This window comes from Nipponia nippon, unplaced genomic scaffold (assembly GCF_047370975.1).
Source record: "Nipponia nippon isolate SJK-2023a ecotype South Korea unplaced genomic scaffold, ASM4737097v1 scaffold_1, whole genome shotgun sequence".
Lineage (NCBI taxonomy): Eukaryota > Metazoa > Chordata > Aves > Pelecaniformes > Threskiornithidae > Nipponia > Nipponia nippon.
Window position 1 is genome coordinate 120074378 of NW_028262290.1, and position 27338 is coordinate 120101715.

The following is a 27338-nucleotide window of genomic DNA, read 5'->3' on the forward strand; positions in this document are numbered from 1 at the left end:
GCAGTGGTTTGGTAAAGCAGAGAGGTTTCTGCCCAGACCCCCCAGGCGTCTGCTCGACACCTGCATGGCGAGGGAAGGTTTTGAATCCACACAAGGGTCCTGCAGCCCTGTGCGCCTAAGTGGTGCTTGCCAGCGATAAACTTCACCCAACGCTGCACGCTTTCCCTTATTGCTACTTATTTGTCGGATTTCGCCAGCTCGTGGCTGGAATGGAGGCACGGGAGCAATGGCAGTGCTGGTGGGGTCAGGAGAAAGGGTGCCCACGGCGATTTCTGCACATCCTCTCCCACCACCCCCTCGGGTGAGGGCTTCCCCCCGTGTCAGAGAAGCCCCATCGGCCACGGGTGCTGCAGCCCTGACCCGCGGGGCCTTCGGGCAGCACTCGCCCCCGGGCACGGAGAAGCCCAGCTGGCCACCAGCCAGGGCCTAGGTTAAGCTCCAGGCAGTGCCGCGGGGTAGGCTCCTTCGCCTGGAGGGATAACCTGTCCCCCTGGGCCGGTTTGGGAAGGCGCCGGGGCCAGCCCTGCGGGGGAAGCCTGACGCACAGCCACGTCTTTGGGTTGGTTCCGGAGTTTTTAAGTTACCTTTTGAGTTAAGCGCCTCCCCCCGCCGGGAGCGCGGGCCGGAACCTTCTTTCCGAGGCAGCACGGAAAGTTTTCAGCATCGGACCAGGCGGCGCCGGAAGCTGGCGGTGGCTCCGCCAACGGTCGCGGCATGGCGGGCTGGGGGCTGCTGGGCCGGCTGTGGGGCCGGCTGGGGGCGGCAGCGCCGGGCAGGCCGCTCTGGGCGGCGGCAGCGGCGGGGGCTCCCGGCGACAGGTAGGGGAAGGGCTGGCAGGAGAGGGGGCTGCTGCGGGAGGAGCGCGGCGCGGGGCGGTGGGGGCCGGGAAGAGCGGGGGCAGAGGGGGACCCAGCCCCTGTCGCAGCCCCGGAGTAACGGGCGCCTCGGCGGCCGCCTCCCTTCACCGGGACCTCTGGTCTCCACCGTCTGGAGAGGCCTGTGGGTGCCGCCTGTTGGCAGTTTGCATGGGCAAAGGCGGCAGGGTCCCGGTTTACTGCTGGGGCAGCCTCTGTGCTTCATTCTGAGGGGCCTGACCTGCGTTTTGAGTCGCCTTGGCCAGCTGTTACAGCTCGCCACGTGCATTTGCTACCTGTGTTGTTAAATACTGTGTTTCATTGTACTTGCAGAGGATTGAGGAGCATTCAAGCTTTTGTTAGCCTTCACAAAAATTATGGCAGTACAGTGAGCTGTTTAGCAGTGAGTGTAAAATCAGAGAGTTGTTGGGGCTGGCGGGAGCTCAGGAGGTTTCTAGTCTAACCTGCCCACAGTGTGGCCAGCTCTGAGGTCAGGCCAAGTTGTTGAGGGCTTTGTCTGGTTGGGCCTTGAGAGCCTCCAAGGACAGACGCTGTGCAGTGTCTCTGGGCCCCTGTTCCAGTGTTTGACTGTCTTCAGGCTGAACATTTTTTCCTTATGTCAAATCAGAACCCCCTTTTTCAGTTGATACCGATTCTCTCATTCTCCTGGCATGACCTTGGTAAACATGGTATGGCTCTGTTTTTTCAGTAACCCTCTCATAGGTGTTGCAAAGCTGCTGTCAGGTTCCCCCTAAGCCTCCTCTTCTCCAGACTAAACAAACCCAGTTACCTCAAGCCTCCTCATAGGGCAAGGGTGCCAGCCCCTGTTTCTTTGTGCGCCACTGCTGGACTCCCTCATTTATAAACATCCCTGTTGTACTGGTGACCCGAAACTGGATTTAGTATTGCAGATATGGTCTACTTGGAGTGCTGAAGAAAGGGCGATAACTGCTTCCCTTCATCTCCGAACTTCTGTTGATACATCCCAGGCTGCTGTTAGCGTTCATTGCTGTCAGGAGCCCGCTGGATCCTTTTTTGCCTGCCAGGACTCCCAGGTCCTTTGCCTGGCTGGAGAGCAGCTCTGCTGAAGTCACGCCCTGTACCCTTGCAAGAGGTTATCCCATCCTGGGTGTGGGACTTTGCATTTCTTCTTTACGAATTTCGTCAGGTTCCTTGTGGGCCTGTCCCTCTGATGGCAGAGGGATGCCCTTGAGCATTGTTAACTGCTCCCTTCAGTTTTATTTGCAAACTTAAAAAGGGTACACTCGTCCCCTCTTACAGGTTACTGATAAAGATACTAAACAGGACAAGTCCCAGAATAGACTCTTGAGGAACTCTGCTTGTAACTGGCCTTCTGGTAGAGTGCAAACCATTAACCACGACTCTTTCAGCCTGATGATCCAGCCAAGATTTTGCCCATCTGATAGCCTTCCTATCCGTGCCGTAGCATCCCAGCTTGGATAGAAGGATGCCACAGGAGATTGTGTTGAAAGCTTTGCTAAAGCTAAAGTAAACAACACACACTGCTATCTCTTCGTTCATGGATCTAGGGTTTTCTTATCATAGAAGGAGTGGTGGTTTGATTTGTCATTGCTTGCCCCCCTTTGGTGTACTTAGAATACTTTAGATGAGAGCACGACAAATAATTAGGTGTTGTTGGTCAGGGGTGGCCAGTTTGTGTGACGGGGGTTGAATAGCTTGCTAGTATAATTTCGGTCTTTATGACTGTATAGTGTAATGGTATAGTTACATAGTATGTATTACATTACGAACATACATGTTATGAGACGTTGTTTGAACTGATAAGACACTTAAAACTTTTTCCCATCACTGGAAAGGGGGCAGCTGGGCTTTGCAGTCAGGCACGTTAACAGTACAACGTGGTGGCACGAGCATCTTTCTGAAGAGAACGTCCAGTTCCTCAAGAAGATAACTGCGGAGGAATACAAAGCTCAGACAGCCAGCAAGCTGTGCCCTCTGAAAGATGAGCCATGGCCACTGAACGAATGGAAACCAGGTGAGAAAGTCTCTCTTCTGAAACACCAAGCTCATGCCGAAATTGTTGTTGTTGTCTTGTTGTATTCATTAACATCAGGATTGTGTCTTGTAAAGTATTTTCCTTTTTGCTTTTACCTCAATCATCCAACATATCTCCTAGTAAATAAGTAAATGTAATACAGTAGTTCTCTAAAAGCATTTAAAATATTACAAGGTGTTAAGAACCTTGTAAGAAATCAGGTTTTAGTCCAGATCAGCACTTGGCCAGTCCCACTGCTGTACAATGACAAGATAATAAACTAAAAATTAGTCAAAAAAGACTCCCTAGAATATAAAGCATATGAACTTGAAAATGTTCTTGTAAATATTGCTGGACTCTGAAGAAAACCTGTAGTATATAATACATCCCATTTGTATTCAGTGATTCATAGAATCATAGAATATCTCAAGTTGGAAGAGACCCATAAGGGTCATCAAGTCCCACTCTGATCTTCACAGGACTACCTAAAACTAAACGATATGACCAAGAGCATTGTCCAGACGCTCCTTGAACTCTGACAGAGTTGGTGCCGTGACCACTTCCCTGGGGAGCCTGTGCCAGTGACCAACCACCCTCTCAGTGAAGAACCTTTTCCTAATGTCCAAAGTCTTACAGGCTAAAACACAACATAAAGGTTTTGAGTCTTCAAAAGGGTCACATCGTTTGATAGCAAACAACAGAGTCTGCAAATCCATGACAGGGTCCTTGGTTATGACGGTGGAAACTGGAACAAAGAGCATTTTTTGAACTTTGAAGCATTTATTCTTCATCTTAAGTGTTCTGTTTTTCATGGCATGGACTGTCAGAAGCCAGACTTGACAGGTTGCCTTTGCTGTACAGTTACAGTGACAAAAGTACGCAGAGGTCAGGGTGGGAGGAACCTACTACAGTAAACTTTTCAATAGTTTGGCTCTAGTGAAACTAACTACTTGGGTATTGTGTTTTCTAAAAAAAACAGAATGAGTTTGAAGCAGTGGTGGTTCTGAACTTAATGGGGAACTGTTTTGCATGTTCTATCAAACACAGCTGGAACAAGTAGAACTTTACTGCTGATGGGATTAAAAAGAATGAACAGGTTATTCCCAGCCTATCTTCAGGGAGCCAGCAATGTTTTCTCTCCTTCAACTCCTTAGGAAAGATCTGAGTTAATGGGACTTTGTGGGTTATGAGATGGGCTCTTTCAAATACTAAGCATGGAGTTGCATCCATGTTCTGTTTTGGTCTACAGATTCCATCAGAGTTGGTGTTGTTGCAGTAAAACTGGGAATGATGCCAATATGGACCAAGTCGGGAAAAAAACATGCTGTCACGCTACTTAAGGTGAAATAAATCATAATGAATTTAATCTCCTATACTGTAATTGGATTGTGAACCAGAAGTTTCAGGCAAAAGTGAAACTTGTCACTTGTACAGAGTAGGAAATCCCTAACAAAAGGAAAGATTTCTTTCAGCCCTGCATAATACACCATGCCTATTCTCTGTTTATATCCCAAACTTTCCAGGAGCGGAGTGCCTTCTGCCTCAGGTATCCAAGTGCTGCAGAACTGCGTGTAGTATTACTTAGGTGAGGGGAGATGGGAGGCAACATAAAGCTGAGGTTAACTACCCCACTTCAGTTTGTTGGTGGTTTGTGGGGGGGGTTTTTTGCCACCTTCAGGCACTTTGGGATTAGTTTCACCTTGGGTTACTGAGCCTTTGTAGCCCTGAAGCTGCTTCATCATATTCTCTGGTAGATACTGTGATGAAGCTGTGTTGCTGACCTGTTGCTGCCATACGATCAACCGGGGCTGTGAAGGGCAGTGGGTTTACAGGTCAAAGGAGCAAGAGTCTAAAATGTGGGCTCTTACTGTATGCTTTGCACTGCATGCAGCAGGGATTTTGCACATCTTGCAGGCAAAAGGTGGCTATAAAAGTTTGTTCCATTTCTAGAGCATTTATGAAAACATAGTTTGCATTCTGCTAGTATTTTTTTCTAAGATAAGCCTTTAATTGATTGGAAGAAGAATGTCTATGGTAAAAAGGTAACACGCTCCCCTACTTGTAGGCTGTATCTCCTCTTACGTAGATACAAAGGAATACAGAGACTGACTTTTTTCCACTTGTTTTGATAATCTCTTACTGTGGTCTCAAAGTGTACACATCTGCTTATACTTAAATAAACACTTTTTTTTTTTTCTTAAGGTGCAAGATTGCCATGTTTTAAGATACATTTCAAAGGAAGAGTCGGGTGGAAAAACATCTAAGCTACTTGTTGGAGGCAAAAATGCATCTCCTTTTTCTGTAAGTGAACCACTTTGGGTGTTTTTGTTAGGATAGTTGTTTCTGTTGTGATTACAGTACAAAAGCAGCACAGGTAGACTTCTCTACAAGATTAATTGGCAGACGTGCATGCTTTGGAACTGATCTTTTATCACATCCACCCTTGCTTATTTCCTAATGCTAGTGTCGATTCTTGGTTAAAAGAATAGCAAGAAGGACTTTTTGAAAGTTTTGGCTCTTGATTCTCTAGGAGAGCTGTGGGTTTAGGAAGTTGCTTTGATGTGCAGTGTCCCGTGCTGATGAAGGGGTCTGAGAGGCCATTAGCAATGTAAAAACATGTGTTTGCCGTGTCTGTGGAGATGCAATATGAGACCAGGACTGCAAGATACATGCATTAATGGCCTGTTGTAAACTTATCCAGCTTCATCGGTTGTTTAGAAGACTTTGTTCTCTGTCTTACTCTTCCATGCTGTTTTATTAGCTTTAGTTGTAATTTTTCCACAGGTCTGTTGAGATTGTTTAATTTGCATGTAGTTTTACTGATGAATAAGTTTAAGACTTGAATTTTCAGGAAGGTAGCTTCATGATTATAGCTTATCAACAGCGATATCAAAACCAGTCACTTGTTTAGACGCCCCAAATGCCTGAAGTGGAATTCCCAGCCACCTTCAACATCTAAGACTGTCTACCAGAGCTGTCATTCCTTAGGAGGAAAACTGAATTCTAGATCAAGGCAGGAACAAAGCTTTCCCTCAAAGGATTGCAGTTTCTATGATCCATTATTTCTATAAAATATCACTTTTCACTTCCTGCAGTATCCTGACACTCATTTGTTTGATTTAGGCAAGTAAAAAAAAAAAAAAATAAGGCTCGTGATTAGTAAGCAGATTATCTCAGTTGGTGATTGTGGCTTTTTGAGGACATATATTTCCCTTTTTCAAACAGAAGGTTGTCCCAGAGCCTCAAAATTAATCTGTGTACTTGTTTTTGCTTTAGTGGAGGTGAGGGAAGAAGGAGCTTTTTTCATTTGATAAATCTGTTGGCTTTTATAGCATATTCTATTGATTTTGAACAGGCTTATATTTTAGGGTACCTTTCTTCTATTCAGTGGGTTTATGCCATGTTTCGCCATTGTTGCTTGTACTTCTCAGATGTCTGTCCTGTCACTTTAAGTCCATTTCCACCTTCCAGGTGTGATGTTTCCTGGAGAAATTACAGCTGTGTTTTTTCTTTCCTGTTACTTTGGTTTAAGACATGCAAGAATCATGTGAATAATAATTTTCAAGTTGTATTATGCACATAAGACTCCTTACAGTTGATCTCCTCATAAAAATGATGTTATGAGTGATTCAGTATGTTGTCAGAGTAAAAATGTGCAGAAAGCAAGCAGGTATATAGAAATTTTCTATTTAAACAGCTCTTGTGAACTAAGAAAATTTCTTCAAAGCCGAACTACCTAAAAAGTCAACTCAAGGATTTTTTAGTAGTTTGTTAAAGACTCCCTTGGACATAACTTCTTACAAGTTAGCTCCTATTAATTTGGTTGAACTCAGACTCATTTTAATAAAGAAATTAATTAAATATCCTTAGACCAATCTGTGGTGAGTACCTGGCCTGAGACTGAGCTCTGTATTATTGTTGTTGTTGTTATCATCATTGTATAAACTAGATAATTTCTAAGAAAGAATTTGGCATGCCGTTTCTGAACAATTTTACTTCTTAAGGTACTAACAGATAATGTCTTTCTGTGGGTTAGCTGCAGGTTTGAATCATTGCTCTCTTATGTTTATCAGTCTTTTTATGTGCTGCTTTTCTCTCTGAAGTGTCTGAAAGTGAGAATTAAAGCTGAATGATACTGTATTGTATTAGCATAAGCCATTTATCTTCTGTTAATTCCTCATAGGAACATCTGTCTTCCTCAGATTCCTCACAGCTACTGATTTTTAATGAACTTAATCTAATGATTCCCTCGGTAATTTTACTAACAAAGAGTTTCATGTTTTTCTTTTGAGTGTCAAATTGCTTAAAAAATGATAAGGGGTATTGCATTTTTAGCAAGATTTTTTTTTTCCTTTTTAGCTTGATGTATGTCAGTCTATTACAAGTGAACAGATTTTTCATGATTTTTTTAATGGAAAGTTATTCTCAAAAGTAGAATTCTGTCAGTGTTCTAGCAATTTTTTGTCAAAAATACTTTATATGCTTCCTTTAAGTGAGGGCATATCATTCATTTTCCTATAATACTGGAAGATATTGTGGGTCTTTTTAAAAATAAGAACATCTGAGAATTCACTGAATGTTCTTCTCTTCAGTATTGCTTTTTAGGAAGGCTTTGTAAAGACTGCAATGTTTTGTTTGTAGAAATACATCTCTCCGACTTGACTGTTTGAAGAAAACTTGTTGAAATAGAACAGTGCAAGGCTATAGTAGGTAGGACTCGAGATGTAAGCGATTTTTACTCTTTGACTTCACTATGCTTTTCTTCAGTTGTGGTAGCTCTTTCCAGGTACCCATGCTGAGCACAGCGCTCCCCTTGCAGTCATCCAAGGCAGCAGTTTCACGTAACAGCGGAAATAAAGGATTGATATGCAGGGATTTAGTAGAAAGAGGTTTTCTTTATTTTTAATTCTTACATACGGTACTACAGTTTAATACAGTTGTCCTCCATTGATGCCTCAAATTTTTGTGGTCTTAGGGGAGATTTTGTATTTAGTTGATACCTTTAAAAAAAAAAAAAAGTTGTTATTTGAAGTGTTTTGTACTATGAACTCAAGTGAATAAATCACTCAAAAAAACCTTTTAACTCTCAAAGACTCTGTATCCAGACTTTCTCCTCAAATAAGGACAGATTCATAAAGGTAAAATTTCTGGTTTGTGTCTAAGTCAGAGTTCCTCATCATCTTGCTCCTTCATTCTTCACAAAACTTCCTCTGTTCTCCTAACACTTTTTAACAGATTTTTAAAAATAAAAGGAAGGGCAACATGCAGATTTTAAAAATAAAATAAGTACCAATTTTAAAGTTACTTACATTATTTTGTCTTAAAATGCACACAATTATTTTTGAGAGAGAGAGAGAACTGCACAGAGCTTTTGAGAAGTGAACCTCAGAGATGTGACTGTCCAAGTGTGACAGTATTGTCAGATGCTTAAATTGCTTTCTAGGAGAATTCATTTGAAGAAGAATCAGCTGCATTGCTTTTTTCGTATGGCCACAGTTTTCCTGCATCACTGTTTTCCATTGCTTGGTATCATCTCAGTGGTCAGACATTCTGTGAGTTGTCTTGTTCAAAACAGCTGAGAACAATTTTAAGTACTTTTAACTTTGTCAGACTCCTCTAAAAAGAAGAGCCCTTCTTTGGTAAGTCAGCAGCGGTTTGACACTGAGTGCACTTGGTAATCTTAAAAATACACGAATCATAAACTTGTTCATTTTTCTTATTTGTCCAGAGACTCTAGATTCTCTTCTGAGGGAAATTAAGCATTTCTGGAAGTTTCTGCAAGATCAGGCTTTTTTCTATGGCTCTGTTAGTTAAATCAAATAAATTATATTTATGGTGGTGTGGAACTAAGTCATTAGACGCTTTGAAAAAGAGAAAATGCTTTTAAATTACTACAAAACTCTTTGAAAGCCATGAAAAAGCAGTAACATATTTTATGTACATTCTAAATGGTTGGTTTCCCTTTTCTGATCTTAGAAATCTTCATGTATCTCTTGTTAATATGATGGAGCTGTAGGGTAAGTAGTTGACAGAAAATAAAATGCAGACACAGGAGTTTTAAATTAATTTTATATAGAGTTAAAATGCTAGTCTCAAGATAAAAGTGTAGTATGGTATATCTTTTTCTGAGTGGTGTTGACAGTCTGTAATCACTTTCTGTGCTAGATTGATCCTTGGGTATTTTAAGATCACTTCTTTTTTATGGCTGCTCTTTGTTACAGAAATCAGAGTCTGCAATGGAAATTTTTAAAGAAGCTGGAGTACCACGGAAACAGAAAGTTACAACATTTAATGTAACAGATGATGCCATAATTAAACCAGGTAATCTTTTTAAGCTACTGAATATTATCTGTGTAATCATTTAACGTCTGCTGCTTGTAGACCTAAACTAAGTTATGATGTGTTTTGTATAGGAATAGCTGAATTCTTATTTCTTTGTCATTGAGCACAAACAAACTTTTTTCTTAGAGAAAGCGGGCTATACTTTCCAGGTGATGAGGAGTAGGATTTTAGCTTTTTCCTGGATATTATGTTTTCATTGATTAGAAAATAAGTCTGATCCAAACTAGCTAATATGAACATTGAGTTAAGAAATAAATGTCTGTAACCTTGACTCACTTGTTGGGAATAAATATGAATGCATTTACAGGAAGTTGTCTGATTATCCTTATGAGAGGGACACTGAGAGTTTTGTGGTAATGTTTCTCAGGAGCCTAAAATAGCATTTTGAGGTTTGTTTCTTCTTGCTGCATTCAGAAGTAGGACTGATGGCTGTCATATATGGTGTTTTTTCTGGCAGCTTGCAAAGTAAAGCACATTAAAACACATTATAATCACCCTTCTCACTAAAAATCTGTATTAGAAGTTTGGAGATTTAATGAAAAGATTTATGTTTTTAAGGTTTTATTAGCTAGTGTATTTAGGTCACTTTCATTTTGTGCTTTTGACAGTTACATGTATTTATGTAGGGTGAGAAATTCTATTGTATTACGTCTTTATTTGCCATTGGAGAAGGTTTTTGCAAGACCTTTTTAACACAGTGTGGTAACTGATAAAAATCAAATCTGACATGAAGAGGAAGTCTGGACTGATAAACGGAAGCAAAAGCTTGAGATAAAGCAGAATTGCAAGTTTTCAGTAAACTGATTTTGCAGTGTGTGTATTTTGTACATAAGATCCTTCATGTACAGGATTTTCTGTCACTTGACAGGTATCTTATCCCAGGTGTGTATGGATCATATAGTATGAAATACTAAGAAGATTTTTATGTTTGAGACTTAGGAGAGGTTTACATCATTTCAGTTTGCGTTCATACAGATTTGAAAACAGCATGGAAATGGGTGTGGACGTGAAGCAATTAAAATTTCCCTTTTTTTAATTGACTTAAAACAGGCTGGAAATTCTGTTAAAGATGCAGCTGCATGGATCTTGAGATTAAAGTTCATTTATAATGAACTAAGTTATCAATTCTGGTTTGGTTTTTTTTAAGCTGCTAATAAAAGAATATTGCACTTGGATGAAAAAAAATTGCTGAAGACAAAATAAATCTTTAATTAAAATTAAAACTTCCATACTACAAGCACTTAAGGGAATGAGTGTGATTGCAGTCAGGTAAGTGATGTCACTGACTGACAGTAGCACTGCTTCTACTAAAAGCGAGTGTATAGGTAATTCCCTAGTGGATGAAGCTGTACTTCTGCCACAGTCTTTAGTTTGGAAACACTGTGTCTTAACAAAGAGGAAGCATTGCAAAACTTTATTTTTTATTCTTAACCCCATTTTTTATAGGAAGTGTTTTGGGTTTGGTTTTGTTTTGTTTTTTTAAAAAAAAGCCTCCACCTTGTGAAGTGGTAGTAGTTGTAAGTGGAGCATGTTCTCTTTTCTTGCAAAGTTTGTTTATTGTGAGTCTTAACTAATTAAGCATTTTGAGCTTTGTCTCTTTTGGTGTCTGAAGTGCAACATATCTGAGTAAAGCCCCAACTCTTCCTTCCTACTCATCTGAAATTGGCCTAGGAGCTGAGAAATGTGCTTAAGTAGAAACTACAAAGCATCTATGCTAGTCAGTGAGGTTTATAAAGAAGAACAAATGATAGGTGAATAAAAACAAAATTTTATTTCCTTTCCTGTGACTGTAATCTACCCTGGATGATAATGACTGGAGAGTGGTTTGAGGATTTCAGCACTTCGTTGAACATGATCTCTCCTCTTCTTTTGAAGGTACTCCTTTGTATGCTGCTCACTTCCGCCCAGGGCAGTTCGTGGATGTTACTGCAAAAACGTAGGTTCCTAATGATTTAATACGTAGAGTTCATCTTTCAAATAGACTGGTTGAATTTTTTTTTCTCCCTCTACTTTGGCTTGAACTCATGGCTCACAAAAGCTGAAATACAATTGCAAGGGTAGCAGCAGAAAATAGAAATCCATTCAGCCATTGGGTAAAAAATATCAAATTGTTTTTCTTTGCTGAGGCTTATTTTTGGTTTTGAACATGGTAGGTAAATAATACTATTACGGCTGTGGTTCTGCATGTGTTGTCTGTTGCACATACATGATTAGCATGGAAGGGCTTGACAAAGAGCTTGACAAAGAGGTGCTCAAGCTTAGCACAGGTGAAGAGGTCTATAATGCAGCATCTGTGGTATGTAGAAGTGGGGAATAAATGCTGAAAGGCATCAATTCCCAGAAAGACTGCTTAATTTTGATTTGGTGAAGAGATGCGAAAAGAGAGGTATCACATGGTCCGAAAGAAAGGCAAAAAGATATTGAATACCTTTAGCAGGACAACAGAGCTGTCAAATTCCCTTTCTTGTTTTCTCTCATATTCCAGCTCATCTCCTTGCCAGCAGTGGCTAATGATCTTTTACTTTTACGTGGGAGGAATGATTTCCTCTCAGACCGCTGTGAATGCCAAATTAGAGCTCAAGTGGTAAAGGGTGTCAAAAAAACCTGGCATCTTGTGGCAAAGACTAGTCATGCCTCTTCTATTACGTCCATGATTTCCATTGCCCAAGAGAACTGAGAACTATCTCCGTATTTCAGTGAGGTGTATTTTTGTTGTGTTGTGATACAAAGATAATGTTTTCCATTTGATGTTCTATTTTTTGTGTAATGGAGATAATACCCACTGGCCTTGTTGAAATATCATCCATTGTAATTGTCTCACATATGTGTAACACTTACAAATGTCTAACATTATTCACAAGGCTTTGTATATATGGGGAAACCAACTGTATCAGTACAGCCAAGTAGTCGGTTCCAATATAGCTACACCTGACTACACCTATGAAGGCACCCTATTTAGAAAAGGAGGTCGAGGAGTTGACTGGAATTAGTATTCTTCTATGTCAAGCTTCCTTATGTAATACTTACATCTGGTATATTATTCATTCTGCTTCTGAATTGCATTCAGGGAACAGCCTATAAGAGACAATAGCTTGTTTGCAAAGCGCAGCGTCATTAGGAATACAGTCATTCCATGTAGATTGTCATGCTTTCTTAATGCAGAAAAGCTTTGTTTTTCTAGAATTATTTCAAGAACTAGGAAAGGGATTTTTTTGCAATGTAAAATATACTGGTAAGCAGCCACAGGGTATTGATTTGTATCTTGCTATATGTGTTTGAAAATACTAACAAGCTAAAAATAGACTGGGTTCTTAGTCGTGTTCAGTGAATCCATCCTATCTTTTAATTCAGTATTTCTAATCTGTTTTCTCCAGATATTTGTATGATCCCATTTCAGAAATTAGCTTTTTGCTTGTACTGCTGATTTTGGTAGCATATTACATGTAATCCTAATATAGAGGTGAAGAAAAAATTCTTCAGCTAAAGAGAAATATCAGATTTTTTTTTTTATTATTATGGGTTTTCTGTCAATATGATTCTCAAATCATTCTAGTCTTTCTGTATCCGGGGGAGGGAGGGGTTAACCTTTTTCTGTGACTTACTTGCATTCTGATTTCTACTTTTAATGTTTCTTTCTTCTTAATTTCCCCTTTTCTGGAATGCTGCATTTATCATATTCCCTTAACTCTTGGACAAGGATTACATTATTTTACTACATTTCAGTTTTTCTTTGGGTCTTTTACTTTATTCCATACAATTTCATCCAGTGTTGCTTCGTCTCATATTTGGGTGGGGTTTGGTTTTTCATTATTTTTCAGAATACTGTATCCATCATTCTTAGTTACTCTACCCATAAGTACAGATCTCACAATGTCACAAAAATAGCCAAGAAATGCTTCAGTGAAGGGCAAAAAAAGTCATCTTGGGAATGATTATAGCTTTGAGCTATAGCATGTGGGCTGCGCTGTGAGGGAAAAATGAGAATGTACTTCATGTCCAACTTGTGTTCTGAACCCCCCTCAAGACGAGCCAGCTTCTCCCTGCTGAACAGAGAGGGAGCCTGGGGAGGTTTGGTCCACAGGCTGAAATGAGCCTTTGTACATTGCTCTCTAAAGTCCCGTTTACAGAACTGATCCTAAAAAAAGATCCTAAGCTATAGGGGCATTTTGAAAAGGTGCTTGAGGATATAATGCTGGGTTACAGTAGGGAGCACAGTTTGACTTCCTCTCCTTCCTCCCACAACTTCTGTCTTCCTGATTCAAACCATTATGGACTTAAGAGACGGTAATTCCTAAAAACTTGCTATCACCGCTGGTAAAGTTTTTAGAAATATTTTTACGTGAACATGTACTTCACGTTTTTAAGATGGTCAGTAATTTTGTTTTACTGGGGGAAACACTGAAGTGTGCAGTGTTGGAAATCATATAGATGAAAATAGCAGTCCTATTGTTAATAGCATGATTAATTCTAATTATTCCTTTAAAAAGGAAAGAAAGAAAACTAATGTCACCTCAATGAGGAGATAATATGGTGGAACATAAAGGCTATTTTAATTTTTTACCAAATCTTAATGATTCAGATGCGCAAGATATCCTTTTGTATGCTTCCTTCTGCCAAGACATAAATCTAAAATATGCTCCTTAAAAATGAGCAAGCTTTTCTTAGTTATTGTAGCTTGAATAAACTACTTGCACTACATTTCAGAAGTCTTGGTTAGCATCTTGATTTGGTTACCAGTGTAGAGTGGATTTTTATGACTGTCTGCTTTTAAACTTTCCTTGCAAATGTTTTTGTCGAAGTCTTTTGAAATGTTTTGATTCATTTATACCCCTGTGAAAAAAAACACTTTCACAGAAATGAGAAGGTTCAGTTAAAGATGTGTGCAGTTTGTTTTTATTTGAAGTCTCATAATTTGTTCAGCACAGTACGAGTAGATTTCAGAGCACTGGCAGTAGGCAGTGCGTCTGCATGCTGTCAATCTTCTTTAGTGCTGAATATTTTCCTTAGTACTTACTTTCAGCAATTTAAAAGCTCAGTCCTTAAGTTTTATAGCTGTCTTTAATGGCAAGACTTTTCCTTGGTGTTTCAGAGGTATGTTTCAAGAATGTGTAAAGGCTTAGTGCCCTTTTTGGGACAGCAGTGAACTTCAGAAATCCTGTGGTCTGATGGTTTGTTTTAGCCCTAATATGCTTTGGGCTAAAATACATCACACCATCCAGGAACACTTCTCTCGCAGGCTGCACTTCTGTCACCTCTGTAAGCTGGTGTAGTAGAGGCTGCTGCCCAAAGGGGAGGTGGTGCTCACTCCCACAGAGCTCCCATCAACTTTTTATCGCTGGTACTGGCATCCTGAGTTGCATGGAGGAAAAGACCAGTGTGAGATACCTGTATTCTTCGCTGGGTTAGTTTTCAGCTGGATCGGTTGCATGCCCCGGCTTGCTGAGTAGCTGAGTGAGCTTCTGCACTAGTACAAAGATGACCAAGACATGGGGATGGGGAGAGGTGGGACCATACCTTACCAGTGCTGTACGTTGATGGAGTTGTATTATACCTCCTTTTTCAGCCACTTCACGACCTGCTTCATGAACGTTTCAGGAAACCTTTGGAACATCAGAAATTTTGCCACTCCAAAGAAAAAGCCAACAGTAGTTTTGTTTGAAATGTGTCAGAATTAAGTGGTGATTCTGGTGTGTTTAGTGGTTTATTTAAGCGTTGCTAGGTTAACTGTAATCTGAGCCTGAAAGTAAAGTATGCTCTACAATTGTCTGAAATTATTTGACTAAGTAGTTGGAATCCTTTTCCCCTACAGCATCTAAATAATTGTCTTTTAAATTAGCTAAGTTTGAAGAATTAGCAGCAAACTAAATTGTTGCTTAATTAGAGTGCTTTATTCCAGTAGCTTTCTAAATGAAAGTTGGCTCATTATGTACTGGCATTTTCCTTGTATCAAACCTGGAAAATGAGGTTTTGTACAAAATTAGGTGGTTGACCTGAACAGCTGCTTTCCTGCAGGTGAGACTAGAAAACTGTGTGTAATTAAACTCTTGGTTTTAATTCTACAGAAAGATAATTTTCCTTTCGTTTAACATTTGTGTGCCTTAGTTTTGCCTATCATCATTGCTGCCTGTGATTCCTTTCTGGGACTCAGTTAATCATGCTTCAGTGGAGCTAAGTAAATGACTAAATTCCATATATTGAAGAACAGTGGCATTGTATATATCAAGTATAATATATATATCAAGTATAATAAAGATAGGTCTCATGCATGGTTTTTTTGTTCGGATATGGCGTTTAGTGCTACTGTTGTCAGAACAAAAATATATAGTCCTCAATTCAAGCCAAGACAGCAGGTAGAAGATGTCTTAGCAAGGAATTGCAACAGTGTAAGTAGGATGACAAATGTTCTACTTCAGTGTAGTTTCTTGATTATCGTATCTCAGATGCTGCACACGTAACTTGATCCTTTCAGAGTGGAATCTAGATATTAATTCTGTTTAATTAATATATGGTTCTAGATTAAGATACCACTTTGACAAACCTTAATGTTTTTTGAAAATATCTGAAGTTGTCGGTACTATGCCTATTATTAAGAGATTTTGGAGTTGTACCTCTTCTTAGGCATGTTTGAGTTTGTTCTAAATTAGAGTTGTATTGTGTTTCTTTTTAAAGATTTCACAGTTTTTAATGAACAAGATGTAGCGGGATGTCAGTAGTTAGGACTTTTAGGGGGGAAGTCAGGGATTCTTCTGATGCATTCTTAAATGAAATTGTGATGCAGATCATCATAAGAAAAGTAACTCCAGGAGAGGTACATGTTTGGCTGGTATCTTTTATGTATATGTTGGCTAATGTGAAATTACATAGAATAGTGTATATAGCATACAAAAAATAGTATATAATATATAGTATGCATAAAATAGTATGTATTGCATATGTGATAACTGTATGTTTTAATCTTTTGATTTGGCTAGCTCACACTAATTTAATGTTATGAAGTATTTGTTGGAAACGAACTCACGAGACTTTTTAAGTAATAAAAGATCCAGTATTCTTTTGGACGATTTTCCTGTTTCATTCACTTCCGCAAAATGCTGTTTTAGGTTTAGTTTCAATAATTATTTTTCTTGTATTTTATTGGCGATACTTGCTGAATGCATTCACACCTAGTAATTTTTAAGAAGGGCAAAGAGGGCAATTAGACAATTTGAAATTAATAAGTGATACTAATAGCTGATACCTGGCATCTTTTCAGAAGTCAACAAGAGTATATTCTTATAAATATTTGTTAATTTTTTGGCAGAATTAAAAAAGTTTAAGAAAAGCGAACTGTATAAATCCTCTGATTTTACACAGTATTTCTTGAACAGCGTGCATCTTAAGTTCTCTTCCTTGTTTATATAAGATGAATATTTGTTTCAAAAGCACTTTGCATTTCATACCATTGGAAGAATATAAAATCTTTGCATTAGAAATAAAGATAGATTTTGAGTCATGGAAAATTTATTCATAATATTTTTTTTTTTGCATATAGTAGAGAAATCCAGCACTTGTCTGAGAACAGATCACAGTTGCACCAAGGTGGACTTAGGTTGGAAAAACACTATTCTTCTAGAATGATTGAGGTATATTGGCTGAGCTACTAAGTGCCTAGTTGAACAGTCCTCCTTTCTAAATTTGATTTAAACAGATGTTAGTAGTTCCTTACCTTAATTTAAACTTTGTTTGATATACATCATCCTGTAGTTTTTATTCAGGTTCCAGCTTTATTTCAGATAGAGCATGAGTCTAGGAAGAAATACACACTGTGTAATTGTTTTTCATCTTGACGAATTTAAAAAACACTGTACATTGTTTATTCTCTTAAAAAAATCAAAAACTCCAAAATGAAATAAAACTATAGCTTCTTCTTATTTAATTAATAAAAACTTCGTTTTATTTTCAATCATGATGGTGACTGTGTCATGTTGAATAGCAAATTAATGTTCAAAAAGTCATAAGATAAAATGTATTTTGTAGGTAGTTCAGAGACCTTCAGTCAGTTTTTCACAAATCAAAAATGAAACTATTCTAAAAAATTACTGAACTACTATGATGAAAGAACCTTGGTAGATAGTAAAGCATTATACATTATGAAATATTCTAATTTCAGTATTGAGATATCTTTCCTTGACTTTGGCCAGAATATTTCAGATGTTGGAGATTTGTTTTCATATTCCAGATCAACAGATGCATGAGAACTTTCAGGCTTACCAGAGTGCTCTTTTTTAGTCTGGCCACACTTTCTGTAAATTTCCTAAGACATCAGTATTGTAAAGTCTGAGTCTTTGTTCGTGGAAAATACGTCTGTAATTGGAAAGACCAAGTAGTAGATAAGCGTAGTCTATTGCATAAATCATTAAACACTAGCAACTCCGTCTTGTGGTATCTTGCTTCTTTTTGAAGATATCTTATAGCATTTGATGAAGCAAACATTTTGTTCAAAATGCGTCTCTTACAAGTATGAACTATTTCTTATATTTTTGTATTTTATTAAAAAGTACAATTTACAGTATTCTAAATTATGTCAAAAATGAACAATCTGAATGAAATATTGAAGTAGTTTCACGACATCAGGGGTTTATGCTTCTTGATTGAAATTGACAGTACTGTTTTCTTTTGAAATGGTAGCTTTTGGTGGTTGTATGGTTTTCCCTGAATGGCAAGTACATTTCTGCAGCTAAAGAATTAATCATGCCCCCAGTCTGCTCGCTCTGGTAACTGCACAGCTGTTGTTATGCAACCCACTTGCAGTGGGTTTTGGAGAGTTTTGTTAATTCCATCTTCCAGCTAGAGATGCCAGAAGCAGACTACTTGGAAAACGTGGCCAATAATAGATAGTTTCAAAGGAAAAAATAGCATTTTGGCAGAACAGATATGAGTTTTCCTATAGCTTAGTTTCTGCTCTGTATTTCAAAGTTACCAGTCCCCTCGCAATCTGCAGACATGCAAAAAGACAACTTTTGAGCCTCTCTTAAAGTGTGAGTATTTTTCAAACTGTTTTTTTACAACTATTGCTGTTCATTACTGCCAGCTTTTAAAATAAGCTGATTCACGTGAAACTGGTGTAACAAAGCCTTGCATCCTTTAGATTCGTCTTGCGTTCCTGATCCCAGGTAACCCCGGTCCTCCCCTCCCGCAGGTGCCTTCAGCTTCCTCTTGTGGCCCTGACCCTCTCCATAGGCCCATCTTGCACCACTGTCTGCTGGCCTGGAAAGACTCTCTTGCTGGTGGCAAGCACTTGCAGGACTGGCCAGCTGGCAAGCCAAAGGAACAGATCACTACTTGAATCATGTTCTAGCATTTCCTTAGCTAGTTGTAGAAAAGGGGCAAAAAAAAATTCAGGACTTTCTAACCAATAATTTTGATTTCATACACGTCTGTCTTGGGTGCCAGATTTAACTGGAATTGACCACTAGGTTCTGAGCAGGGAAGGGGAAAACCAAGAGACGGGTACCGTGGTTGCACAAGTCTTGTTTTCTTATGGTTCTATGGCTTTAGAGAGTCTTTCCATTTGTGGCTGGTTTTGACTGTGGTTTGACTTGCTCTAGGCAACTAGGCCAGCAGTCAGAGGAGAATTATTCAAGCGGAAGAGGAAGGAATCCAGTTTTTGTGAATGTCGGTGTTTCCTGCATTTGTATATTTTCTCTGGTTTTTAATGGTAGTGCTTTTCTGATCAGGGGAGTCAGCAAAATATAGTCCATATATACCATGTGCGGTATGCATGCTCATACCCGGTTTTATTTTCATGTGTTTGGCCAGAAGGTTCTAATACTCGAACTGATAGGACCATGACATTGCAAAGTGCATCACTAGAGAAAAGATTTCTGTAAATTGGAGGAAAAGGATCATCTGTTATATTAATGAAATAATCAGTGCAGCCATAAACCCTGTGGACAGACTTTTCCTTTTGGAAACCGACAACGCTGGTTTAAGCACACGCTTTAATCAGCTTTACTTTTGTGCAGCGTTGAGGCAATTTTTCCTATTGAGTCTGTCCCTGCAGTAAACAGAGACCTCCAAAGCCAGTAATACTATCATGTGCCTCAAAGGTTAAGGCATGGACACTGATGATATGTTTTATTTGTTATTCTGTTTTAGACCTTATTTGTCAGATGAGTACAGATCAAAAGAGTTAAATGTTTTTACTACACATAAAACTGTTTTCAAGAGATGAGTCTATTGTAGTTTGGAGAAGAAATGTTCCTCGGCTTATTTTTATGCTAGTCTAAGCAGCCATCTCTTCCCTCCCTTGATGCTTAGGGTCTGTCATAAAGTTTTGGTATGTGCTATTATACAGTTGGGTTTTGTTCAGTTGTTTGGGTTTTTTTGATCTAGTGTCCACTCGATGAAAGCTTCGTTACAGTACCATGTACTGAGGACCATCACAGCAAGGAACACTTTATGTTAGTCTTTTCACGTATTTGACTCTCTTCTAGTGCTTCTTATTCTGTAAAGCAACATTTAAGTATTGCCCTAGAATGTGTTTATGATTTAAAATACAGATTTTAAAAAAATATATTTTTTTTTCTCTGCTGAGCTTTGCTAAAGGTGGAAAGATCATGAGCCTGACTGAAATTATTGTTTATTGCTAAAAACCTTAAGTCTGACTAATCCAGGTTGGTTTCTTTATTTTTCTTTTCAGAATTGGTAAAGGATTTCAAGGTGTCATGAAAAGGTGGGGATTTAAAGGCCAGCCTGCTAGCCACGGCCAGACAAAAACTCACAGACGTCCTGGAGCAATATCTACCAATGTGAGGATTCTTATTTCTTCTTATTTCCTGATGTGAACATTCTTCAGTATTTTTAGAACTGCTTACTAAAAATGAACAATTTCACAATAGCTAGCTGTTACCATCTACTCTGTGGTAGCAGAAAATCCCAGCTGTTTCAAAGGAAGTTGGGAAACCTGTATAATGAGCAATGCAGATAGCTGTTCTCTTGTGCCTCAATTTTTTAATATTCTATATTGCTAGTAAGTGACCAAACACATTTTAACTGAGCAAATTGTGGTATTTTTTACTATAGCTGAGAGAAAGAGTGTTAATGCTTCAAAGAGAGTTCTAAGTATCTTTTATCACAGCATTTATAGGTTGGAAAGGATTTACTCGTTGTTTTGTACTGCAGATATTGTACTATTCTTTGGAGCCCTAGTTGCTTTTATCGCCTTGCCTGGTGTGTGTAGCTGCTTTATGAACTTTTTCATTCCCAAAATAGTTTGTTGGCTGCTTAGCATTTTTAAGGAGAGTAAACAGTAATGTTTTTAAGTTTCAAACTGTAAACAATATTATTTTAAAAGTTATTTGGAACAGATGCATTTAAAACTTTGTCCCTATAAAGGCTGCACAACATTTAGGCTGAACTAAGAGGAGTTTTTGCAAACAAGGTTCGTTATACAGAATTAAGACCAACTGAGTCACAGTACTGAACCTGAATTGTCTGTAATTTTCTTGGAGAAATTAAAATAAAAATTAAAAAAGAATTAATAATGCTTAAGAGAATACTAAAAGCAAAAAGGCATCGGGCAACAAAGTTAGAGTAATTGAGACTGTAAAAGCATACAGTACTGATTTATAATCCTTCATTTCAACTGGAAAATGAATTCTACACCTGGCACTGTTTTCTCCGAAGGCTGAAGAACATAAATATTTGAACATACAACACTTTGTTTTAGCAGATGGTATTTGTCATTACAAAATAACCCCTCTACTTTTCTTTAAGTTAGAATTTCCTAAGCAGTAACACTGCATGTAATTTCACGAACTACATAGAATGGGAAATAGTATTGGAAATAGGTATGATGAAAGGAAACAAGGTGAAAGAATGCAATAGGGGAAAAACAATGCCTTGACTTCTATTTTCCAGTCTAGTGTTGACCACCTCAGTATTTAGTAATCCTGCACAGTTTAGTACAGAATCATGTCCCTAGCACTTTATTGCAGTTGTTTTCCTGAAATCGTGATTTTCACATGAGTTTAAAAAAAATAAACATCATTAATGAATAGAAGAGGTGCAGGAGACTGAGACCAATCCCTGGATAATACTGTAACTGAAAATTATTGCACTTACTTTTGCCTTTTCCACCTTTGTTCTCCAGGTTATACCCAGCCAAACAAAAATGGGATACAGAAACTAAGCAGTAGCAGGGAATGTAGTTAAAAATTCTGTTTTCAAAAATAATACTTTAAAAAAATCTGGTTTACATCAGTATAAAACCCATGGATTAGGGCAAGGGGAGAAGCTACAGTATATCTTAATTTTGGCAGCCTTCCAGGGCAGGACTGCTCTGGAGCTCTGTGGCAGCATCCACAAGTAGTTTAGGTAAGTTTGCCAGTTGCTGTGGTTTGTGGCGTAGGTGAGAGTCTTGTGTTGACAGGGGTGTTAGGAAAAAAACCTTTTCTTGCTTTTCACTAAGTGAAAATATGAGATGCATGAAGATTTTGCTCTGAATCTGGACACATTACGTTTTAAGCAAAGCTAGAATCCCTTTGTTGATACAACAGTATTTATACCAATTTTATGACTGAGGTCAAGTATTTCAGATAACATACCTAACCTCCAGCAGGAGGTATTTAAAATGCTAATCAATATTAGATATTTTCAATATTAGGTATTTTCAACATTGGAAATACCAGCATATTTTCTTTCCTGCTTTTCTTGAGTTTGTAGATGTACCTCTTGCAGTTGCGTGATTTTTTTGACCCTGTTTTTATCTAGAAAGCTGCCAAAGTTTATCGTGGAAAGAAAATGCCTGGTAAAATGGGTAACATCTATAGAACATCTTTTGGGTTAAAGGTGAGTTCTGAATGTACTAGAATGTGTTTATGCATTGCCAAGCAATGGACTTAGCTGTGTAGCTGTGTGGTGGAGAACTGTCTATCATTTCTGTCAGAATCCAGACAGGTGCATCTTGAAGTAAACAAGCTGGAAAGACAAGACCAGCAAATGTGTGCTTCTGTCTTCTTGTGGGTTACAAACAAGTTATCTGAACTCCCTTTGCATATGTGCAGTCCCTGGGGACTGGGATTTCAGGCGATACTTCCACATCTGATGTGTTTTTCACTGTGTCCCTTGACTTCTGCCTTTGAAGTGGGAAAACAGTCAGGCGTTTGGTGACCTTCAGTTAACGTTTTTGTGCCTATTGCACTTGTTCAAACCCAAGTCAAGTCTGAGTTGTCTGAAGTCCTAATTTTATCATGGTCCTTCACTTTCATGTGCAAAAAGGGGATTATAGTTTCTGTCTAGATTCCGATGTGTACATAGCTGCAGCAGTTCCTGGGCTATTACAGCTACACAGCTACTATTGTCTGTCTCTGAAGGCAACCTCTGCAGTTTGCACAAAAAGCATATTAGCCTCTAGTTTGCAAAACAGTGTGCTGCTGCTCTCTGCTAACTAAAACTAATGTTTTGTAACAGAAAACGTGCATGTTCAGTTGAGCACCTCATAGAATTAAGAAATTAACAAATGGTTGCAGTAACATTTTCATGAATAAAATAATTAAAGCTTTTGCTGTTAGAGGGGAAAGGGGCTTGGGAGCTTTGGTTGGTGTGATGCTGAACAAAGGGCTGCCTTACCAAATATAGCCTGATCCACAAGCCCTTTAAAACTGTTTAATAGACTCCCGCATTAGAAAGCTGTGCACTCAGAGTAGCGTGTGACTGAATTTTGTGGCAGCTTTAGGCCTGTGCAGAACATTCTTTTTCCCTAGAGTACCACCTCCAGTTAATCAGTTTGTGCGTTGCTGAGCTACTGTTTGTAAAACTGGGAGTAGTCTCTAAAAGGAGCTCAATGTCTCTTTTTTTTCCTGTCTCCTAGGTGTGGAGGATCAACACAAAACACGACATTATTTATGTAAATGGGTCTGTTCCAGGTCACACAAATTGTCTGGTGAAGGTATGTTTGCTAGTTTCAACTTACCGGTATTAGTGACTCCTAAGCTCTCTCCAGTTTTCTTCTTATAAAAGGAAAAACGTTGGTTGAATGCAGTCTTCTTTTCGTCAGAGTCCCATCTTATACTATTGAATTAAAGGGCAGTAGGATCAGTTCTGTAAAAGAGTGATTAATAGCGGCAGCGGGTCACCACTTACTCTAAATGGCTCATTCTTAGCTTTGCACTGGGGTTGTGCACCCATGTAGCCTATGATAAACCAACACCGTCACTGTAACACTGTGGTAAGTGTCTCGGGGCTAGGTCCATCCCCATTTAATGCTAACCTGAGTCAATAGCATGATGGTGAGATTTCCAGGATATTATTTAAGGGCCGTATTCATGAACAGAAATACACAGCAAGCACTGCTTTAAAGGTTATTCAAAGCATTCCCGTACACAGTAGCAGTTACTTTTCCAAGGAGCAGTTGCGGTACGGGAGAAGACAGCTGGACTTCACAATAATGATACAAGTTCCCTTTGCAATCAGTACAAATGTGTCAGTGTTATTTTCTGTGGTGTTCTACAGAATTAATTTCAAATTTTATGGAGATTCTTTTGGGATTGTCTATGAAAAACTGAAACAATGAAGAGTCTAATATGTGTTCTCACAATGCAAATAATCCACATCAAAACAAGAAAAGTACTTCTAAGGATTATTTTCAAAATAGCCTTTTCTTTCTATTTAGGTATATTCTATACATCTGCAAGCACAGATTACTTGGAGGAAGTTGATTCCTTTCTGATTTAATAGATTACAGGGTATCGAGCATCTTTATTATGAATTATTATAAAGATTTTGTCCGTATACCTATATATCTGATATATAGTTTAAAATCCTCGTAAGTATTGTAGGGATTTAAATGATCCAGTTTTTTAAAAGTTACAGAGTTCAGAAAGTTCAGGTGTTTTCAACTGGTTTATTTTGTTCTTGTCATATTTTTACTATAGGCATCCAGTTTCTGTTATGTATTTCCTAGTTGTGGAGCAGAACTCCACAGTTACTGGCCTTTAAGCAAAGCAATCTTAGCTTTCAAATAGGTGTTTTACACACAGAAAAATGAAGTTTGTGGTTGTGTTTCTCTCATTGGAAATAAGGCCTTTTTTGATGAGTGAGGTATCTCTAAACTACTTTGGTTGTAATGTCCAACACAAGCCTGAAGAATGCATTATGCATTTTTCTCCCAAGATAGTGAAACTCAGTTAACAGATGTCCAGGAGAAGTAGTTTTCAGGATAACTTCTGCAAAATTCCTGGGCATGACATTAGTGACATAGAATTAAGACTGTAGTTTGACTGGCTTTTCATCTGTATATCAGACTGAAAGACCTTTTCTTCAACTATTTTTTTTCTAATCCTGAGCCATGAACCTGATTGCTATATGCTAGTCTGAGGTTTAATTAAGTGTGAATTTGTTGTAGGATGTTATTTTTAAATTGTATGTATACAAGCAACATAATGTAGCTGAAAAAAATGAGTCATGTTTGATGCCCAGACTTTATTCTTTGATCTTAATAGTGCTCATAAGCAAGAGCGAATTGTTGCAAAAGGCTGTGCATCATGTTATCCTAGTCATGCTGTTAAAATCCACGCTTACATGGTTCAGTGGCAACTGCATGTACACATCTCAGACGTCTTATCTGCAAGGATACGTTTTATGAAGCGGTTGAGACCCTGAACACAGTACTTATTTCTACCAGCTTATAACTTTTATTCTAACTAGACTCAGCAAATTCATTTTTTGATTTCTGGTTTTAAGTGAGCTAAGAAAACAAACATTTATTAAACACCTGTAATATAAACTGTTGTTAAAAGCAGAGCTATGTGTGTTAATACCACACATTCTTATGTACACTGTGAAGATTTCATTTTAACAAATCGATGTCCCCTTGCTAATCAGACACTGCACACTTCCACTTGGAGAAGAACCTACTTGGAAGTGTTACGTGCTTTCTCTCATGATTGGGTCACTTCCACCTTTTTCTTCTACCTTCTCTTTTTCCTTACTCGGACATTACTCTTGCGTAGGCTGGAAAGTATCCCTCTTACCACCTGGGATTTACTGGGTTTGTTCTGAAAGCTGTCCTGCTGTTAGCTTTAAAAAGATCCTTGAGGCAACGGTACTGCCATAGTCAACAGCCTTGTTAACAGGAGACTGCTGGGCCAAGCCATCTGAGCATATGCAGTAAAACAACCGTGTTGACATCTGTGATGTGAGGAGGATGATGGACTTTGACTGCCATGGCAGCCTGCTGCATACTATTTTTAAGTGCTTGCCATGTCTGGGGTGATTTCTGTTCAGTTCACTTGCCATGGATGACAACTGGAACTTTATCCTAAGACCAAAAGTTAAAATGGTTTCATTATGGGTGTGTTTTGGTTTGTTGTTTTTTTTCAAGTGAACTTAATCTGTTGTTATTAACTGAGCAGCAGAAGGCACTTTTTTAACTGCTTTACTAAGTCTTGTACATGATGTCTACAAGACGTAGAATCAGTATTAATTGTATTTGCAAGTTACCTATATATAAAAATGTTTCAAGTCATAGTTGCCTGCAATTTAGAAGTCCAAGTATCTTCAAGTATGTGTTTTGGCATACACATTTCAGATTTGCAGCTAATTCCATTATTAGAAAAGAGGGCTGAGGATCCATGGGAAGAATGAGGGTTTTCATCCCTTAGAGCTCTTTGATTAACATAATACAATATTTGAAAGATCTTGATCAAAGTGCTTCACACTCAGACTTTCATGGCTTTTAGTAATAAATAATCCTGTTTTGAGATTAAGGTACAGTAGTAGGTATTACTGCTATTAGGAAATAGATTTTAAAAAATTGTTTCCACTCTCATATTCAGTGTTTGGAGGGAGTATGTAGTCAATAACAGTTCATTCTCTGAGCTGGTGAATCCATTCTGGTTTTTTTCTTCCATAAGCCATAGGAATTACATGTGTTAATTAAAAAAATCCTCCCTTATATTTTCAAATACATCTCTGAAGAGTAGAGAAAGCTTTAATTAAAAAAGCACGCAAAGCAATACTATTTGGTATGTATTCTCTAATTTCTGCATTTTTTTCTCCATTTAATCTTGCTGCACTCATCCGTAGTGTTTTTAGCTTGCGTCTTACGCCTTTCTTCCAGGGTGTTTTCTTGTTTGCATATAGACTTTGACATCTTATACGTTGTTGTATGTTTGTTTGGTCTGTAGTTGGGGAGAGAAATTATGGGATGTTAGTGTTCATAATTACTGTTCATTCCACTAAATACCTGCCTATAATTAGGTAGGACTAATATCTAGGGGATGGGGATCCATCTGTCTTTGAGGTCAAAAAGTGGAATATCACATGATACTTTCCTTTCACATGTGTCTCTAAGAGTAAGGCATTGGTGTTCAGTACCCACTCTGTTGCTTGGTTACCATTAAAATCACAGTGCACCTTGAAGCATATATTTATTTTGTATGTTATGTATTTTTGGAAACTTAGTGCATCAGCACTGTATCCGGACTGAGATGAAGCACTTAAATTTTTCAAGTTTCATTTTCAGCAGAAAAAGTGCACAATAGTAGGATTGATGGATTCCTGGTTTAATTAGGAATCAGTTTTCATTTGATATTGCACACTGAAGCATGCAGGTAAATAACTGACATAAATAATGTTTCTAGCCAACTGGAAAACTAATCAAAAAAGCTTGCTTTAGCATAGATTTCTTTCTCAATGGCAAGGTCTAATAAAATTAAGAAACTTTAGCACTATGCTAGAATGTATAGAATTTTTCTGTTACAAGAGTAACATCGCAGAGTAAGCATCTGTAAATTATTCCGTTGTGCCTATCGAGATAGCCTCCCTCAGGTAATACCTGTTTCTCTTCGTCTGTCTTCCTAGATTGCAAGGCCTAGAGTTACCGTCTGTGGTGTTGATCCTCTAGAAAAAAAGCTAATAGTTTTTTCTTTTGGAAGCTTATGACTCTCAATTTCTCTCCCAAGTATATTATCGAGAAGTTATATCCTCTGTCATTCAAGACAGAACCACAAGACTAATTCCCTTTTTAAATAGATGCTTTATAATGGAAGGGGTACTGTAATATGGTGTATTATAATGTAGGATGTTATAGTTTATATTTGATAATGTTTTATACTTGTCCTAATTTTAAGGCACCTGATTTT

At 38.4% G+C, this 27338-nt stretch overlaps 1 protein-coding gene across 1 annotated transcript in view; it reads left to right on the plus strand.

Annotated features, from left to right (window-relative positions):
• The first annotated feature begins 660 nt into the window (after window positions 1-660).
• Window positions 661-27338, plus strand: part of MRPL3 (mitochondrial ribosomal protein L3) — a 31843-nt gene continuing 5165 nt past the window's right edge. Inside the window, exons 1-9 of the mRNA XM_087769927.1 lie at window positions 661-818; window positions 2693-2871; window positions 4121-4212; window positions 5074-5172; window positions 9093-9192; window positions 11089-11149; window positions 19895-20003; window positions 21967-22044; window positions 23066-23143. Of these exons, the coding sequence (XP_087626053.1) occupies window positions 715-818; window positions 2693-2871; window positions 4121-4212; window positions 5074-5172; window positions 9093-9192; window positions 11089-11149; window positions 19895-20003; window positions 21967-22044; window positions 23066-23143 (900 nt within the window). The 5' untranslated portion in view covers window positions 661-714. The remainder of the gene's footprint in view (window positions 819-2692; window positions 2872-4120; window positions 4213-5073; window positions 5173-9092; window positions 9193-11088; window positions 11150-19894; window positions 20004-21966; window positions 22045-23065; window positions 23144-27338) is intronic.